A 19,594-nucleotide genomic window follows, 5' to 3' on the forward strand; every position below is an offset into this window, starting at 1 on the left:
TGACCACTAACTTTTGGGATTATTTGTGGACTTTTCTTTTTGTCCCATTAATCTGTCATCTCACCAACACCACACCGTCTTGACTACTGTTACTTAAAATCAGGTAGTGTGTGTCTTGCAATTGCTTTCTTTTACAAAATTGTTTTAGCTGTTCTCATTCCTTTATCTTTTCGTATAAACTTAGGATCAGCTTGTTGATTTCTGTAGATCGTCTTGCTGGGATTAATTTTGAAACCTTTGTCCTTTGTTCTTATGTGGACTTGGAGTCCTATGGACACAGCTGAGGATCTCTGGGCTTCAGATACGGATGCTTAACTCCCGGACTCAGAGAGTGCTCATGCCTGGCGAAGCCCAAGCCCCTGTCTGTACAAATAGGAAGGCTCAGGCTATGACAGAGCCATGGACTTTGCCACGGTCGCAGAGCTTCCTGACTCCGGGGCCTGGGCTCCCCCAACACAGCAGTTCATGTGCTGGATAATTTGCAAAGTGGTTAATAAAACAGTTGAATCTTGAAGGGAGGAGGTTAAGTCATTATAAATATTTTTAAATCTTAATCTTTTCATCTCCCATTTACAGTGTAAAACTAATAATCCACGATACATCAAAATTTAACATTGTCAATAGGTAGTAGAGGTTGTAGCTTTGAATTTAAAGTGTTTGTGAGAATTAGGAAGTGTCACATATTTAACAAATATTGACTGAGCCTCCAGTTTATGTCCGGCCCAAAGGCAGGTGCTGGGGACTCAAAGATGAATCGGACAGTTTCTGATCTTAAGAAACTCACAGTCCACTGGGCATCCTGATGAGGGAACAAATATATCCTATCCTGATGGTCAGCACAGAGGTAAAGGAGACCCCAGAGAAGGGGTGTGTAACCCCAAAGCTGGGCATTTAGGGAAAATCTCCGAGAAGTAGTGATCTGATTGGGATCAGGAAAGATGAGAGTGATTCAAATGGCTCAGAATTTGCGTTTATTTGAGTTATTAAGGTGCAGCCTACCTCCTGCTGTTGCATTTCTTGTTTTATCATGTTTTTTTTTTTCCTCATAAAAGTATTTTCATAGTTCTCACATGCCACCTTGGATTGCATCTTGGCTGTATGTGCCTGAAATAGAGCCTGGCATAGAGCAGGTGCTTAATAAATGTTTGTCAGACGATAGATGGATGGACAAGCTGTGCTCACACTGAACCTCCCCCCAAGGTGACTGTGGACTCGCAGCCTGTGTGGCCACCTGTGAGCAGGTATGGGTTCAGAATTGAGGACACAGGCCACATGTACTTGGTCCGGACACCCTCCCACATCCAGATCCAGTGGCTCCACAGCTCCGGACTCATGATCCTGGAGACCAGCAAAGCCAGCGAGGCCCAGGGCCGTGGCCTATGCGGTGAGGTGGGACCCAGCTGGGGGGAGGCGGATGCTTCCCAGCCCCACCTCTGCCCCAGACATGAGTTCCCTGGACCAGGAAAGGCTGGAAAGCAGTACCAGGCCAGAGGTGGGCCAGGGCAGGGAGGCCTCATGTCTTGTGTTCTGAGGCTGAAGCTGCCAGCAGGGAGATGGTGCATGGCCTGGCCTCGGCCAGTTGTCACTTCAGCCAAGATTGCCTGTCAGCTTCCCTGACAGCCTCCAAATGCCAGATAACTCCTCCCATGAGCCCGTGCCTGGGCACTTCCACACCCAGATCTCACTTTTTCTAGGCCATCCACATGACAGCCCTGAGAGGTGGCCATTGGTATCCCCATAGAGCTAAAGAAGAAAGGCGGCTTAGAGAGGTTAAGTGGCTTGCCTGCGGTCACACGGCAGAGCTGTCATAGCACACAGAACTAGTGCTCTTCTGGCCATAGCATGGTTGCAGAGAACATGCTCTAGGGAACTGGATGGGTTTTGATGAGAAAAGGGGTAGAAGAGGAGTCTGGATGTGGGCTGCTTCTCCTTGCAGGGGCACAAGTGTATGGGCACTGATGGAGAGCTCCGTGACAGACTGCCATGATTGTGATGATGGGTGACATAGGGACACTTATACACACACACACACATGTATTCACACCCTCCATCCTCCACCTGCGCCCCTCGTGTTCATTCCTTTCATGGCCCTGCATTCAAAATGCCCTCTGCACATTCACTAACGCATGTAAGTCAACTCCGTGCTCATTCTTTCCTTTATGCAATACGCATTTACTATGTACCAGTTCCTGGGGACAGAACAGTGAGCAAAACAGACAAAATCCCTGTTGTATGGAGTTTCCATTCTCACTGACACACACACCTCTCCTTACACACACATACCCCACCACCACCACCACCACCAACAACAACCTTTCTCATCATTTCTTTCTTCTTCTCTCCTCATCCCTGCAAAGAGCGCTGTGGGCAGCCGTAGCCTGGTGAGCCCACATCTCCCTACGATACCTTTGTGACACCCCTCAGTGACTCAGAGTCAAGATGCAAAATGTGACCATTGGGACCATTAATAAAATCTGAGTGTTGCCCCAAATCAGGCTGTATATTCACAGGATGGTGGTGGTTGGAGGTGTCAGAGCAGAAGTCAGATCATTTCTATCTCCACTTAACTGAACTAACACTTGCTATCCGGGCACTCTGCTAGGCACGTTGGGGGAATGCTGAAACAAATGAGAATCTAAAGGAAAGTGAATCTTTGCACTCAGAGAGCTACAACCTTGTGTGAAAGGCATACCTGCACACCGGTGACTTACACAGAGCTGGGCAAGTCATGGATGGTGCAGCTGAGGGGTCCTTGAAGGAGGGACATCTGAGAAAACATTTCAGGCAGAGAGAGCAGCTTGAGCAAAGTCACAGGCAGGGGAGTGTGTGTCTGGAGTCTGCAGACTGTGTGAGGGATGAAGCTGGAAGTTCGCATCACATTAGAAGCTGGGACAGATAAACTTCACCCCTATCCCCATCTCAGTACCTCAACGCAACAGAAGCTAATTGCTTATGCTCGTAAGTTTCCACATGGTTGGCAATGATTCACACACCCAGGTCCTTTCCATCCTGTGGCTCTGCCATTGTCAATATGAACTTTCAACTTCACAGAAGGAGAGACAGTTGGGAAGGTTTTATGGACCAGGCCTGGAGGTGGTGCCAGCACCTTCACTCACACACTGATGGCTGGGACTCAGTTAGCTGGTCTCACCCACTTACAAGGGAGTCTGGGAAAGATAAGCAGACTGCCCAGGAAGAAGGGGAAACAGTTATAATTGGCTAGCAAGCTCGCTAAGGCAGAGTTTTGGGGTAACTTTATTTTGATATAATGTCAAACGTAGAAGTTGCGAAGATAGTGTAAGGGACTCCCTTAATACCTGTATTAATACCTTTTATCCAGATGTACTATTTGTTCATATTTTGCCCCATTTGCTTTTCTCTGTGTGTGTATACATTTTATATGCATATGCAATGCACATACACACACACACACACACACACACATTTTTCTGGACCATTTGAAATAAGTTCAAGACATTGTTTCCCTTTATCCCTAAATACTTTGGTGTTTTTCCCAACGACAAAGACATTTTCTTACACAGCAGGTTTCCTAGCTCCTCTGTGCCTCATTCCCCTCATCTATTAAATGGGGGTGATGGTATAATGGTATTACTAGCCTCAAAGAATTGTGAAGAATATGCAGGGTGAGAGCTGGAGACCTGGGAGTGGTAGTGACTAGTGTGGTTGTTGGGATCGTTCTGCCCCTTTCAGGTATCTGTGATGGAGATGCAGCCAATGACCTCACCCTGCAGGATGGCTCTGTGGTGGGCAGTGCCGAGGACCCTTCTCCTTTTCTGGAAAGCTGGCAAGTGCCCAGCTCCCTGACCTCGGTGGGCCAGACCCGCTTCCGCCCAGACAGCTGCGCCACGGCTGACTGCTCGCCCTGCCTTCGTATGGTGTCCAACCGCACCTTCAGCGCCTGCCACCGCTTTGTATGTGCCAGCAGGGTCCAGTGTGGGGGTGACCTTCCAGGCTGGCTGGGGATGGTTGCACCTACCTGCACAGGCCTGTTGTTCCCCCTGGGCAGGGCTGGGAGGAGCCGGGTCCTGGGGCGTGGGGTGGCAGAGTGGACAGCGCTGCCTGATGCATGTGCCCAGGTCTCCCCGGAGTCATTCTGTGAGCTGTGGATCCGGGACACCAAGTATGTGCAGCAGCCCTGTGTGGCACTGACCGTGTACGTGGCCATGTGCCACAAGTTCCACGTGTGCATAGAGTGGCGGCGCTCCGACTACTGCCGTGAGTGGAGGAGACGGGGGTCTCCTACATTGTGACTGTTGTTCCCATCTGCTGTTAGAGCGGGAAAAGCCTCCCAGACCCAAGTTCAAGTCTGCACGTTTCCAGATTTAATCATTCATTCATTCATTTATATTAATGCATTTATAAATATTTTATGTTTATATTTATACTTATTTTTTGCATATAAAATAGAAACATTTTGTATTAATTAGTGAACAATTTTATTATAATTTATATTAATACATTCATACATAATAATTTATTTTTATTTATTAGTGAATTTCTTTGAGTTTCTGCTCTGTAAAATGGGACAGTAATAATAGCTCCCTCCTAGAGTTGTTTTGAAGATGATAGGCGATGACATGTGCCTACTGCCTCACACACGCCTGGTACACGGTCATCGCGAGTACCTGTTAGTTCCCTTCACTTAATTTTTGCTCATCTTTCTCTTCTTTTGGTCTCTCCCCTCCTTCCTTGAGCATGGAAATGAGACCCACCTCCTCCTCTCCCTCGCTGGGTTTGATGCATGGGGTAGGGCCTGGGCTAGAATCATTTGATTTACAAATGTGAGCACGTCCAGAAAGGCTGGGAACAGCTCACGGGAAGGCTACACCTACAATATGACAGGTGTTTTTCAAACTGTGGATCCCGGCTCGGGGTATGAAATCAATTTTGGGGGTTGGCACCAGCATTTAAAAAAATGCAATAGAATAGAATAAAAAAAAAAAAATCCCAGTGTGCATTGAGCATAGAAAGTTTACTTATTTCATGAAAGAGATTTTTTTTTTGTTTCAATATATCTGTGATTTTCAATCCTGAATACCCTTCGAAATCACCCAGGGAACTTCAAAAAGTATTAATGCATGGAAAGTGGATAAGTTGGATTTTTGAGGAAAAAAAAGAACAAAAAGTATTAATGCTTGGGGCCTATAATCAGAGATTCAACCGGTTTGGGATGGGGTCCTAGCAATAGCATTTCAAAAGCTTTCAAGTGATTCTTTTGCAGTCGGGTTTGAGGACCACTGTTCTACATGTTTGTGTGTTTTGGGCCACAGTGTAAAATTTACTTTTACAATCAAGAAAGTTTGAAAACACTGATCTAGAGCAAGGTGTCAATAAATTTTTCTGGAAGGGGCCAGGTAGTAGGTATCTGAGGCTTTGTGAGTCGTATGGTCTCAGTCATAGCTACTCAACTCTGCCCTTTTAGTACAAAAACAGACAATATATAAATGCTGCAGACGATATATAAATGAATGGGCATGGCTATGTTCCAATAAAATTTTATTTGCAAAAACAGACAGCAGGCTGGATTTGGGCTGTGGGCTGTACTTTGCTGACTCCTGATCTAAGGAGGAGGTGATGACACCAAGCCCCTTGATTTATGCACGCTCTGCTGAGGCATTTTGATGACACTCTGAGCCCCCTCCTCACCCCTTCCTGCTCTTTTGGCCCTCAATGGGGAGCCTTACTGGGGCCTGAGCTAGGCCTGTTGCCTGCTGTGCCCCTGCAGCCTTCCTGTGCTCCAGTGACTCCACATACCAGGCATGTGTGGCAGCCTGTGAGCCCCCTGAGACGTGCCAGGATGGGATGCTGGGCCCGCTGGACCCGGAGCAGTGCCAGGTGCTGGGCGAGGGCTGTGTCTGCTCTGAGGGCACCATCTTGCACCGGCGCCACTCTGCTCTTTGCATCCCTGAGGACAAGTGTGGTAGGTTCCTCCCTGTCCCCTGTCCAGGCAGGGCCTTCCAAAGCTGGCCTCACCTAGGGTCTCCTGTGCCTCCCTGCTGCCCATGGCTGAACCCATCGGTGTCCCTCCAGGTCTGCTTGGGGGGAGGGTTCTGTATCCCAGAAAGGGTCTAAGCTGGGACAGGCTGGGTCTCCCCCGATTCCTCAGTCCCCTGCACCCTGCCATGCACCTGCTGCAGCCTGCACTGACAGCACGGGGGTGCCTCGAGCCCTTGGGGAGACCTGGAACAGCTCCCTCAGTGGCTGCTGCCAACACCAGTGCCAAGCCCAAGACACCATCGTCCCAGTGGACCTGGGCTGCCCAGACCCCCGCCCTGAGAGCTGCCCACGCTTTGGGGAGGTGGCCCTGCTCCTGCCCACTGAGGACCCCTGCTGCCTGGGAACTGTCTGTGGTGAGTCCCACCTCTGCTTCCCTGGACCTCAACTGTAGGACAGTTAAAAGGCTCTAGTCATGCCCACCAACATTGACGGACACTACAAGGCCTGGGAAAATTAGAGCGTCTCGTGGGGGTGAGCTGGGGGAGTGGAGAACCTCCCTGAGGGGGCAGGCGCCGGGACTTCTGAGTCAATGTGCGGTGGTGCTCTGGGGCCACGCAGCCTGGCTGACTCCTCCCTCACCACCTGTAGCCTGTGACCTCAGGCAAATCATTTAGCATCCTCTGTGCTTTTGTTGGCTCTCCTGTGACATGAGGCTGATAATAGTACCCACTTTGGGGGTTGTTGCGAGAATTACATAAGTTCACACTGGCTTAGAGCAGCAGCTGGCACATGGCCCATCTGGGTGAGTGTTAGCTCTTGTTGCTCTTCTGTCCTAATCCTGGACCCCCATGTGACCCTCAAAGGCCCCTTCCAGGGGTGTGGGTCCTGGGGACCAGGGGGAGTAGTAGGGGCCAGGTGTCTAGGATGTGGACAGTGCTGGAGCATGGCGAGGACATCCTGGCCTCCAGGTGACAGACCCTGTGGCCCCTGGGCCAGTGTGCAACCAGACTCTGTGTGAGGGCCTCGCCCCCACCTGCCAGCCAGGCCACCGCCTCCTCACCCACTTCCAGGAGGACTCCTGCTGCCCCAGCTACAGCTGCGGTGAGAGAGGGCAGATGGCTGGGGGCTTGGGGGAAGGACAGTGCTGCGGGCTGGGTTCTCGCTGGAGATTAGGGCAGAGCCAGGGCAGGAGCCCAGGCTTGGCCAGGAAGATTCTGCTCCTGGTGCCTAAATTCTGCCTTTTCCTCAGAGTGTGACCCAGATCTGTGTGAGGCAGAGCTGGTCCCCAGCTGCCGCCAGGACCAGACCCTGATCGCAGGCCGCCTGGGGGACTCTTGTTGCACCTCCTACTTCTGCGGTGGGTGGACTCCATCAGATGTCAGTGCACACAGCTGGATCGCAGTTGACCCTGTCTTCATCCCTGCTTTCTTGGGTGGCCGGGAGGGAAGACTGGGGGTCTTCAGGTGGGTTAGTGTAGGGAGAAGGATGAGCTCACTGCCTAGGGAGCAGTGTAGGAGAAAGATGAAACCAACTCCGCATACTCCTCTGTATTACTGAGCATGAAGAAACTGGTAAGTTCAGTGTAAGACTTTGGGTGGACGTGAAGGAAGAACTTCCACGTTCTGATTCCAGAACAGGTCACATAAGACCATAAAATGTTGCTATTAGTTTAGCCCCTGCTACACCTGGGTTGCTGAGGTGTGCTCCCAGAAACCTGCTCTGTAACAAGTCCCCATGAGGAGGACTTCTGTGACAGTGTTGGCCCTTTCCCCTCAGCCTGTGGCGACTGTCCAGATCCCATCCCTGAGTGTCAGGAAGGGGAGGTGCTCACCGTGCACAGGAACACCACGGAGCTCTGCTGCCCTCTGTACCAGTGTGGTGAGTCCTGCTGGGCACGTGGTGGGCCACAGTGGGAAGGGGTTCTAGGACCTTTCCATGCCCACTGGGCCCCTTCACAAAGTCCTCACTCCCAGGACCTATGGGAGTTGAACAGGGAGCAGCAGGGAGCTCCCAGGTGGTGAGCTCTTAAGGGCAGAGCAGCTGAAGCCATGATGAATGCAGGCCCTACCCAAAAAAACTGGGCCAGGCTACGGGAGCTGCATGGTGGGGGCCCCGAGGGCTACAGGGAGGCTTGGGTTGAAGGGCAAATGCTTAGTTGCCTCCAGTACCCCCAGCATTGATATGAAGTCCTCATTTGCAAGATCAGAATCCTTTTTGCCACTGTGTTGCCATATTACCCACTCATGGAGGCTGTATCCCAGAAGGCCCTATGTTTCAAAGCCTCTGAAGCTCTTTTATTTTGCAATGATAAATAAAGTAAGCCCTTTTAATATTTTTAATAGTACCTGTATGTATGACATACATACTATGTTCTATGTTCTTAGTACCTTGATATTGCATGTATTATTACTATGAACATGGTACCTCAATAGCAATTAAGCATAATATAGCCAGCATGATAGACTTTAAGCAAACCTAATGAATGAAAATGAACAAATGATTAAATTTAAATATGAATCAATTTACAAAAATTGCTTTGCCCACTGATTGTAGGAAAAACATGAAGCGAACCTCATTTGCACGGAGCAGTGTAGGTGAGGGACCTCCACCAGGACACCCCAGGGCAACCCTGATTGGTCCAACGTCATAGTGCATCACCTCAGGAGGCACAAGCTCTCGGGTGGAGCCAATGCAACTGATGTTGACGTTGGCCCAGGTCAGGGTGGGGACCACTGAGCCCTCCATCCTGCATTTAAATTTTTCCTCTTTTAACCAGAAAGTAGCCCATTACTTTAACACTATGCAAACATCCTTCTCCCTCTCTCCCTCATTATTTTATTTTATTTTTGAGACAGGGTCTTGCTCAGTCGCATGGGCTAGCTAGAGTGCAGTGGCATCATCATAGCTCACTGCAACCTCAAACTCCTGGGCTCAAGTGATCCCCCTCCCTCAGCCTCCCAAGTAGCTGGGATTATAGGCACATGCCAGCACGCCCAGCTAATTTTTCTATTTTTTGTAGAGAGTCTCACTCTTGCTCAAGCTGGTCTTGAACTCCTGGCCTCAAATGGTCCTCCACCCTCGGCCTCCCAAAGTGCTAGGATTACAGGCATGAGCCACCAAGCCCAGCCTCCTCATAACTTTTGAAACACCACTTGATAACCTTTGCTTGTGCCAATAATTTTATTAGGAGCTCCATGGGGAGACTGGGCACCCAGACTCTTTCCAGGGGCTCCCGTCCCACAGAGTGTCTGAGGATAGTGGGGGCACCTAGAGAGGAGCTGGGAGGCACCTCCTCCCCCCGTAGCCAGTGTTGCGTTGCTGAGGATTCCCACTCCGAGGTGTCGTGGCTGACGTGTTGTCTGCCTGCCCTCCCCCACAGCGTGCGAGAGCTTCCGCTGCCCCCAAGTGCAGTGTGGCATGGGCACTGCCCTGGTGGAGGTGTGGAGCCCAGACCGCTGCTGCCCCTACAAGTCCTGTGGTAAGTCCCTGGTCAGGACACCCTCCCCGCAGGGCCCCTGCTGAGGAGGGGGTGGGAGCACTCGGGGGAAGCCACCAGAATCACTTCCCCCTCCTGTGTCCACTCTCCATGAGGAACATTCCTACGGCTTTTTCTCTCCAGGATTGTAGGAGAAAAGCAAGTTCCCCATTCCAAAAAGGTTTTCTATCTTAAAAAGTCTTTATTGCAACTGTCTGATAGTACACATAATTTTTATTAAAATTCACTTCACATCATTTTGAGAGGCAGGTAGGAGCGTCAAGATCAATAATGAAAACCAGTGAGCTTCCTATGAAAATGTTATTTAAAAAAGAGTTGAGAAACTCTATTTTACATCCAGATATTTTGCTTGTCTTTTTTCCAGTCCTCACTAGAATATAAACTTAATGAGGGCAGGGATTGTAGTCTCTTGTATTCATTGCTTTGTCCCCAGAGCACAGAAAAGAAGCTGGGCATACAGTAAATGCTTAAAACTATTTGTTGCATGAATGAGTGACTCAACGGAGTGTCCACAGCCACTCTGACCCAGAGCTCTCAGTTCTTGTTGGAGCTAGAGCCGTGTGTCCCTTAAGTTGCTAGCAGTGCTCAGCAGTCAGCCCGCTCACGTCTTAGACCTGCTCACAGGTAAAGGCTAGGAGTAGCAAAGTTGAGCTTGCTGGAACATGTATTAATATTTGGGAAACGCAGATGGTCTCAAGTTCCACCCTTACCATGTTTATTCCTGGAAAGGCCCCAGCTCTGCTCTAGAATGGGCTCTGGACCCCGGGGGTGGGGGGGCTGGGGGGAGACGGATGAATCCAGGTGACAAAAGGAAACCTGTGATTGGTCTGTCTGCCTGTCTGTCCTCGCTCCACACTCGGTGGGGAGCTTGACGTTCAGGACCCGTCACTGCCCACCTGCCCAGCCAGGGCTGCTGCAGACTCCCCTGCCAGGGATGGAAGGAGGCTGGGATCGTGGCCTCTTCCTCCCCTCCCCCTGGGCTGGGGCTGGAGCTGGGTCTGTGCCAGAGGAGGGGCTGTGCCCGCAGCAAGGGATCTGGGGGGCCCAGGGCTCTTCTACCTGGGCATCCTTGGTGACGTGGGACCTGGCCCCTTGTGTTTTTCAGAGTGTGACTGCGACACAATCCCAGTGCCCCGGTGCCACCTGGTATGGAGACGCTGCTCCTCTCCCCCTCCCTGGTCTGCCCCCGCTTTCTTTCCTCTCTGTCCCTCCCCTAGAGACCCTACTCTTCAACGCAGTGCAAGAACCCTGGGTTGCATGTCAGTGTTCTTAACCCAAGCTCTGCCACTGGCTTTCTGGGCACAGTGCCCTCCTTTGTAAAGTGGACATGATCATGCTTTAGAGTGTGCGAAGGATCAAGTACAATGATGATGGTGATGGTGATCATGTGATGATGATGGTGATGGTGGAGATGCTGAGGATGATGATGGTGATGACAAAGATGATAATCATGACAGTAGCTAATGTTTATTGAGAGCTATATGCCAGGAACTTTCCTAAGCCTTCTGTGTGTATTATCATATTAATTCTCCGAACATCCCCATGAGATTGATTCTGTGATTATCTCAGTTGTATAAACAAGGCCAAGGTCATGAAGCTAGTAAATCACGCAGCCAGGACTGGAGTCCAGGAAATCCAACTCCAGAGACCAAGCCCTTAACCACCGAGTGAAAATACTTTAAGAAATATGAAGTTACATTTACAGTCATTTTCTGGGTTATGTGTCCCCCACCCCCACCCCAATACACATTTCCTCTGATCTATCCCCATCCCATCCCTCCTCTGCTCCCTGAAACTAGCGAAGAAAGAATGGAAATAGTGTGGGCCCCAGGGGGATCTGGGGTGGGGACAGCACAGCAGGGAGGGCCGGGGGCCACCCTGGGACTTGGCTTCTAGGCTGCTGAGGACCCTAAACCTGCCAGCCCCCTCCCTGCCCACCGCAGAGAGGGGCCCAGGTGGCAGACAGCTCCTGAGGGTGGGTCCAGGCCCCCCCTCGGGGCGCTGACCACCTCTGCCCTCCCCTCAGTGGGAGAAGTCCCAGCTGGACGAGGAGTTCCTGCACAGCGTGGAGAACGTGTGTGGCTGCGCCAAGTACGAGTGCGGTGAGTGGGGGAAGGCTGCGGGGCAGGGGCAGGGCCGGGCGAGGGCGGGCGAGAGTAGCCAGAGCCAGGACGACCGCTGCCACCCCGTACGCCCATCCAGTGAAGGCCCCCGTGTGTCTGAGCCGCGAGCTGGGGGTGATGCAGCCGGGCCAGACGGTGGTGGAGCTCTCGGCAGACGGCGTGTGCCACACCGCCCGCTGCACCGACGTGCTCGACCCTCTCACCAGCTTCTACCAGATCAACACCACCTCGGTGCTGTGCGACGTCCGCTGCGAGGCGGTAGGGTGCAGCGCAGGGTGGGGGCCGGTGGGGCAGGAGGGAGGCCTGGCAGAGCCTAAGGGCTCCCGGAGCCAGAGGGGCCCTGGACAGTTCTGGAGAGGGGACATCGAGGGGCCCTCAGAGACTTCTAGGCTGGGAGAGGTCAGGAGGGGAACAGCGAGAACAAAGGGAACAGATTTAAGGCCTGGCAAGGGTGGGTACTGACAGAGAAAACACACATTTATTAAACACCTACTGAATGCCTGGCATATGCCCCATGCTTCTGGTTTGTGTGTTTGTGTTGCTACCATTTGTTGAGCACTTCTGCACGCCCAGTACCTAGGGCAGTGACTGGCTTCCAGTAAAGGCTAAATACATAATATTTGAATAAAAGAGGTTAGAATTATTCCCATTTTTCAGATGAGAAAACTGAGGTTTAGGGAGAGTCTGTCATTTGTCAAAATTCCCACGGGAACTGAGCCTCAGGTTGGGGTCCACATGAACCAAGACTGGCCCCCTACTTACCAGAAGTGCTGCGTCTGGAAGGGGGAAAGGCTTTGTCCACTGGGCTGTAAGGAACCGGCAGTGAAGGAGGCTTAGGGTAGACGTAAGGGCGATCTGCCTGCCCGAGATGGAAGGAGTCTCGGGGTTCCTCTTCCCGAGCACGCACAGCCAGGCCCTGGGCTCTCGCACACACAGGCAGTGGGAGAGCCAGGGTGGAGGGGGCACCTGGCTGAGGCCCGTCCCATCCCGCCCCGGCCCGCAGAACCAGGAGTACGAGCACCCGCGGGACCTGGCGGCCTGCTGCGGCTCCTGCAGGAACGTGTCCTGCCTCTTCACCTTCCCCAATGGCACCACCTCCCTGTTCTTGGTAAGCAGCCCCCTCGCTGCCCACTTGGAAGGTGTCCCAGGAGGCGACACTAGGACCAGGGCCCTCTTTGGCTTTGAGGACAGGGCTGGGTACAGACAGGGTCCTGGACGGTGCCAGGTCTTGGGCTGCACCTGTCCTTGGAGCTGTGCCCTATCGGTTCGCTCAGGCCGTCCATCCAGCCACAAGCCTCCATCGCCCACCTCTGTGCCCTGCAGCCCGGGGCGTCCTGGATTGCGGACTGCGCCCGCCACCACTGCAGCGGTACCCCGCTGGGCGCCGTGCTGGTGCGCTCGCCCATCAGCTGCCCACCGCTCAACGAAACCGAGTGTGCCAAGGTCAGTGCCGCCTCCTCCAGCAGCAAGGCGCAGGCCAGGCTCAGATGGTGGCGGGGGCACAGGTGGGGTCCTGTGAGCAGGTCTGTGGGAGGAGGGGCCCCCTGGGCTGGGGCCTGTGCCGGCACTGCCACCCCAAATCCACGTACCTCTCCACTGTTTCCTTTTGCTCTGACCATACCACGGCCCTCGTCCTCACATATCACATGACCACACACGGGTGCTCAAAAACAGACACTGTCATATGTCCTAGGCAAACTCGTGTAGACACCAACACAGGCCATCAGCCACTTACACGCCAGGAACATGAACACACTCAGCACGCCAACGCCCCATCACACCCCAAGGCCCACACAGGTACACTCTGTGCACACACGCACCGTGTGGACGCGCAGTTCAGTCCTGTGTGGGCTGGCGGGTGTCCAGCACTAGCGTGCACAGCCGTCAGGGAGGGCACACCTCAAGGAAAAGGATTTCCTGGAGGGTTTGGGGTTACTGCTGAATTATTAAAGTTCCTGAGATTAATATTGGTCATCTGAAGATATTTCTCTTCCCTATAAAACAAATACACTCACAAATACAAAATCACACATCTACACACATGTTCTCACATATATGTTCACAAAATCACATACATGTACTGAGACCCTTTCTCTCTCTCTCATACACACACACAAACACACGCTTTTATGTACAAATAACTATCCCATCCATTGTTTTATCCATTTCACTACAGAGGACGAGGGCTGTAAGGGATAATTGCCCCCATTTTAGAGATGGGAAAACTAATCCCAGAGGAAAGAGGTGGCTTACCCAGGGCTGAGATAGAGCCCAGGCCACTGACCCACGGGGTGACCCTGACCCCCTGCACCCCCTGAGCCTCTGTGCGGAGAAGCACAATAGGGGGAGGGCAGCGGGGGCGTGCGGGGAGCTGCTGTGGGAAAGGCAGGAGGCCTGCAGCATCGTGACCCAGGCCCAGCCTCGCTGGGGACACAGGCAGCCTTAGTGCCAGCTGTCCCCACCGGGGCCCCATTCTTCTGGTCAGGGCCTGATGGGCAGAAGGGCCACAGCTCCTGTTCTGGGGCACCATGGCGGGAGAAGAGTCAAAATTCTTGGACTTGTTTTGTTTATTTCTGGGATCTTGGCTCCCAGCCTGGGACAGGGTCTCCCCACCCACCTCCCTCTCCTCTCCCTCTAGGTCGGGGGCTCCGTGGTACCTTCCTTGGAAGGGTGCTGCAGGACGTGTGAGTGAGCACGATGGGAGCCCAGGGGTGAGGGGCTCTGGTGGGGGGACAGGGTGTCATGTCTGGGGACAGAGGGCCCGGTTCCTGGCACCTACAGCGGTAGCTCTTCAGGGGTGAGTAAATGACGGGATAACCCCCTGCCACAGGGCTCGTGGCATTGACGCAAATATCCAGAGGGCCAGAGGCCATGTTCATGTCCTCGTCCTAAGACAAGGCCCCTGCTTCTTGTTGAAGACAGGGGACATTGGGACATTGCATTCAGGAGGTCAGTTGCTCACCAGTCACTCTGCCTCCTCCCTCCCCGGCCCAAGCCCCCAGCCCAGGTGCCCCCACGCGACTTCTCCCTGGGTCAGGAGCCCTGGTCTCGCCGGTGCCTCCTGGGTGGGATTCAGGTCTCCAGGGTCCCCGACACAGTCTGAGTGAGAGCTCTGTGCACCTGTCCTTAGCTGGCACCTGGACCCCTGGCCACCCAGAGCCTGCAGCCCCAGTCACGGACACATGCACGTCCCAGTCAGCCTCCCCCAGGGCACTCAGACCCCGTCCCCACAGGGCTGTAGATTCGGGGCCCTTCTATGTCCACATCACATACTCCAAGGAAGCTGGGCTCAGGGCCTCATGGGCTGACCCCTGAGCCACAACCTCATGTTCCCTGAATGTCCCGTGTGCCCCCGTGTGACCTGTGCCCCATGTCCCTCTTCCCAGGTTCCCCAGGGACCCTGTTTCCCGTGGTCCCCGTTAGCCCTGCCTCTCCTCCATGGGTTAGTGTCCACTGCCGCCCAGGTACTCCTCCCGGAAGCCCGCTGGACTGGAGGCAGGCAGCTGTGTTGCTGTGTCCAACAATGTCCTGCTTGGTGGCCCCCCGAGCTGTGGGGGTGGGGGATGGGGAGGGCACTGCTCCCTGGCCCTGGCAAAGGCCAATCAGCCCGCAGTGCATGCTGGGTGGTGAGCCGCGTCCCCTGGGCTTGCATGGGAACGCTTCAGCAGTGCTCGCTCACCTGGCGCCCACCGATGCCCAGTGCCACCACCGCTTTGCTCCTGCTGGTCACTCAGCCAGTCTCAATGCAGGAACCAGAGGGCCACAGCCAGGACAGCCATCAGCTCTCCTGCCTCCTGGAGCAGAGGGGGAGGACAGAGGGGACTTAGCTCTGGCCAGGAGCCATCTAGCCAGTGTGGTAGGAAACCTCTGCGGTGAGGCCCACAGGCCAGAACAAAGGATTCCACCCCATTTCTGGTGGGCTCCCTGGGGTTACAGAATGAATCCATGCATCTGGAAAATATTTATTGAGCACCAACTATGTGCCAGCCACTGTTCAAGGCATTGTGGAGCCACATGGAGCTGACATTTTAGTGGGAGAGAGAGAATAACAAGTAAAATATATAATAGGATAGATGCATTGAATTTTGTGAGGCCTGAAGCTTATTCAATTTGGGTGGCTTCATTAAGAAAAAGAACACAACCTTACACATCCATATCAAGCTATGAAAGGGACTGTTTGTTTAGAATGAGAAGAGAACTCACAACAAATGGTGGAAGGGTCCTGTGCAAAAGAAAGCCCTAAAGCTTATGCTTCATCAGCGTCATTACAAACGTGTCTCTGATAGGACAGTGACTGTGCCCTGGACAGATATAAGGCGAGGCAGGACTGGCGGGCGGTGAGGCGGGGGAGTTGCAATGTCAGGAAGGGGGATCAGGAGGGACCTGGGGGAGGAGATACTGGAGCACATTGGCAAAGGACATCCATGAGTCGTGCGATTGGCCGATGGGTGGTCTGTGAGAGGTGTGGTCCAGGCAGAGGACCAGGCTCAGCAGTGTCCATCCCCAAAGCAGCTCTGTGAGGTGGCGAATGAATCCCTGCCCCGTTTGATAGATACGGAAACGGAGAAAACCTGCTGTGAGAAGCATCCTTCTGGAGACTGGGGTTTCCATTCATTCGGGGAAATCGCAGAACCTTAGTGCTAGCAGCCCGGTCAGCGTAGGAAAACCGAAGCTCAGAGGGAGGCGAGGACACGCCAGGGTTGCCATCAAGGGTTAGAGACAGGCATTGGGGCTGGGGTGGGGAGGCAGCCTACCCCTGTCCCCAGATCGTCCTTGCCCCTAGCACAGGGTCCTCAAGGGAGTCCGGCCACCTCCCGGGCAGCTTCCTGGCTCCCTGGCTCACACTGCTGTCTTTGCCTTCCCCGACGCCGCCTCCTTCCTAGGCACTGGGTTGAAGGGCTCCCCCTGTGGAGAGGGGCACTAATGCCTGGGTGCTGACGCTGGATGAGGGACCCTCCAGCATGACACTAACTGCCCCATGCTGGCCCATTCTGCTGCCCCCAGGGAGCCTGTCTCAGCCCACCCTGTCCCCCCAGGTAAGGAGGATGGGCGCTCCTGCAAAAAGGTAACCATCCGCATGACCATCCGCAAGAATGACTGCAGGAGCAACACGCCGGTGCGTGGTACCCGCAGGGCGGTGGGGGGCAGCCAGAGAGGGGCATGGAGGGGGTTTGGGGGGCTTGGAACTCCACAGACTGCCTCACTGGCCTGCCCCTTCCAGGTGAACCTGGTGTCCTGTGACGGGAGGTGCCCGTCCGCCAGCATCTACAACTACAACATCAACACCTACGCCCGCTTCTGCAAGTGCTGCCGCGAGGTGGGCCTGCAGCGGCGCTCCATACAGCTCTTCTGTGCCACCAATGCCAGCTGGGTGCCCTACACAGTGCAGGAGCCCACTGACTGCGCCTGCCAGTGGTCCTGAGGCCTGGGGGCCGGGGCTGGCTGGACCACCTCTGTCACCCCCACTTTCTGCTTCCAGCTGGCCCAGTGTGGATGGGGTGGGGAGATGAAAGGTGGTAGAAAGCTGGTATGTGCTGAGCACAGGAGGGTGGGCAGAGGCCCCAGGAGTGACCAGAACGGGACACACTAGCCCGTCCTGGCTCCCTGGGCTCACCCTCCTCCACACGTGGAAAAGTGCCACAGCTAGGGGCTCAGGGAACTCAACTCTGCCCCGGCTTGAAGTCGGGAATGGGCCTTAGGTCTACAGGTAGCAAACCCTGCACATCTGTGACTCTGGCCACAGTTTTGGTGGAGAGCTTTCATGAGAAGCTGGGACCAAAGCTAGACCCAAGACCAAGTGCAGGGGCAGGATGCAGTGGCCTGTTCTCTTGGCCCTTTTGACTATAGAAGAAGCTCAGACACAGGAAAAGGAAAGAGGGTTTTAATTGCAATACTCAGGCCTGCATATAGCTTCCCAGAAGGACTTCCCAAAAGCAAAGATGGTCCAGGTCCTCTGACTGAGATCTGTGAGGTCAGAATGGGCTCAGTGACCTTCAAGTCCCCTGTATCCCCAAGGAGGATGCCCTGGTGTCCTAGTATTAATATTGTAATTCAGGAAAGGATTCCAAAGGAGCAGGCTCAAGCCTGTGCCTGGCCCCAAGCTCCCCCTCCTAGCAGGTGGGCTGGCCTTGTGAGGTGATGGGAGGAATGGATTTCTCACCAGGGTCCAGCACTACTCATGTAGGGTGTTGGTGGACAGCCCGTCCCTCCACAGGCCCTAGGCCATTGAGTGGGTCCTGTCAGCTTGCAAGTGCAGCACCTGGCTTTGCAACGTGTTTCTTCTCCAAGGACATAGCACAGCCGGGCTCTGGAGGGGCCTGAGTGTGGGTTTTGTGGCTCAGCCAGTTCCAGCCTCTGTGTTCTGTGCAACTGTTTGGCAGGGGAGCTTCTGTTCGTGGAAAATGCAGCCCCAGCATCCCTGAGCATCTGTCAGAGCCTTGTCTCTGAGCCAGAGTGTCCTCTCTAAAGCAGGGCCAGAGCCCCCCTGCCACCCCACTATGCAGGTCTCCCACCCCTCATGCCACTTTGCATTGCTGGGTCCAAGGAACATAACATGAGGCTGTTCAGGCCCCAGCACTGCCCTGTGTGTCTGGAGATGTGTGGCTGCCCTGGAGCCCTTTGGGGTGAGGGAGCCATGTCAGGATGGTCCCCAGTTATTTCCAAGCCTCTTTGTTCCTGTATCTATGTTCTGTTTATGTATCAATAAACCATGGGAAGACTTCGGGCCTCTGAGCATCTCTGAGGGTGCTGGGTTTGCTGTGAACCTAAAGGAGTGTCAGCTGTGAAGAGAAGACCCCCTTTCATGGCCCTGGAGCTCACCCCTACTTCTCCCGCCCCACCTGTGCCCAGCACTGTGCCCCACTTGGAGCAGGCCCTCAGTGGGTGTCTGTCTGCTGGGTGGATTTGAACAAATTAGAGACTGGCTTCTAGAGGAAACGGGTGGGAAGGAGGAAGATATTGAGAGCTGGGAGCTGGCATTCAGGTGAGGGGACTAAAGAGTGATCCTGGCTCTGTGGGGCCAGGGACAGTTGGCTCTCACACAGGGTGTGGATGGGGCAGACCCTGAGAGTAGGTTCATGTTGGCCTCTCAAAATTTCTGTATTTTAACCCTATTTATTTCCTTGTTGTTCTCCCAAAGAGCTCAGTAAGTTTTTGCAGCTACATTGGCTGTGCTAGGATTAGGGAGAATCCAAGGATGGGTTTCTAGTGACACTTCAACTGTAAAGGACCATTGGCACACCTAAGGAGCAAGTGGGAGGGTGTCCCATGTGGGAAGGAGGAGGATGAGGGAGCTGGAGAAGCACCCCTCAATAACAGGGGGAACTTCCAGGGGTCAGTGCTCAGGGTGCAAGAGCTTCACCCTGCTGCCCGGAGTGGGTAGAGCATCCCTTTTTGAGCTAACACTTGGTAGGCTGGATTTTATTTCACAAGTAAGTTTCTCCTCTCATGGTATATCTGTTTGCTAACATGAACCTTGGGACTTTTCCTAATGAAAAAAGAGCTTTACAGCCTCTTAAGCAGTAACGTTTCAAAATAAGCAATGGATCAAAGGAGAAATCAGAATGGAAATTAGACAACATTTTGATCTGTGTGATTATGAAATTATGACACATTAAACCTGTGAGATGCAGTTAAAACAGTACATAGAGGAACATTTATAGCCTTAAAAATACATATTTTGTGATTCTTAATTTCTCATCGTTACAGCCAGTGATGAGGTGGGACAGCGCTTCCAAACTTCTCCATTACTGATGATGATTGATGGCCTGCAGTGAGCATTTCCTTAGTCAAAACACACTCCCTAAATCAATAGTTTTCAGGGTTTCAAATGCTGAGCTCAATAGAACATGACTTTAAACATACCTTTAAAGAGAACTGGTATAAAATCCTGGTTTTAGTCTACAGCAAGATATTTAGATTAAGACATAAGGCCATTGCTGGAATCCCGGTGTTCCTGGCTGTTCATCCCTCACCGTACCCAATTCCCATCTGTTTATGTCCAGGTAGGAGAAAGCAG

General features: G+C 53.2%; 1 protein-coding gene across 1 annotated transcript in view; it reads left to right on the top strand.

Annotated features, from left to right (window-relative positions):
* OTOG (otogelin) overlaps nucleotides 1-16,999 on the top strand; it is a 78,442-nt gene extending 61,443 nt beyond the window's left edge. The window contains exons 40-56 of the mRNA XM_069469664.1: nucleotides 1,201-1,384; nucleotides 3,712-3,932; nucleotides 4,098-4,236; nucleotides 5,747-5,941; nucleotides 6,159-6,371; nucleotides 6,955-7,059; nucleotides 7,208-7,315; nucleotides 7,735-7,836; nucleotides 9,338-9,436; nucleotides 10,560-10,600; nucleotides 11,481-11,556; nucleotides 11,657-11,835; nucleotides 12,581-12,685; nucleotides 12,901-13,020; nucleotides 14,216-14,261; nucleotides 16,614-16,693; nucleotides 16,799-16,999. Coding sequence (XP_069325765.1) covers nucleotides 1,201-1,384; nucleotides 3,712-3,932; nucleotides 4,098-4,236; nucleotides 5,747-5,941; nucleotides 6,159-6,371; nucleotides 6,955-7,059; nucleotides 7,208-7,315; nucleotides 7,735-7,836; nucleotides 9,338-9,436; nucleotides 10,560-10,600; nucleotides 11,481-11,556; nucleotides 11,657-11,835; nucleotides 12,581-12,685; nucleotides 12,901-13,020; nucleotides 14,216-14,261; nucleotides 16,614-16,693; nucleotides 16,799-16,999 — 2,214 coding nt within the window. The remainder of the gene's footprint in view (nucleotides 1-1,200; nucleotides 1,385-3,711; nucleotides 3,933-4,097; nucleotides 4,237-5,746; nucleotides 5,942-6,158; nucleotides 6,372-6,954; nucleotides 7,060-7,207; nucleotides 7,316-7,734; nucleotides 7,837-9,337; nucleotides 9,437-10,559; nucleotides 10,601-11,480; nucleotides 11,557-11,656; nucleotides 11,836-12,580; nucleotides 12,686-12,900; nucleotides 13,021-14,215; nucleotides 14,262-16,613; nucleotides 16,694-16,798) is intronic.
* Nucleotides 17,000-19,594: the final 2,595 nt, after the last annotated feature.

This window comes from Eulemur rufifrons, chromosome 6 (assembly GCF_041146395.1).
Source record: "Eulemur rufifrons isolate Redbay chromosome 6, OSU_ERuf_1, whole genome shotgun sequence".
Classification (NCBI taxonomy): Eukaryota; Metazoa; Chordata; class Mammalia; order Primates; family Lemuridae; genus Eulemur; species Eulemur rufifrons.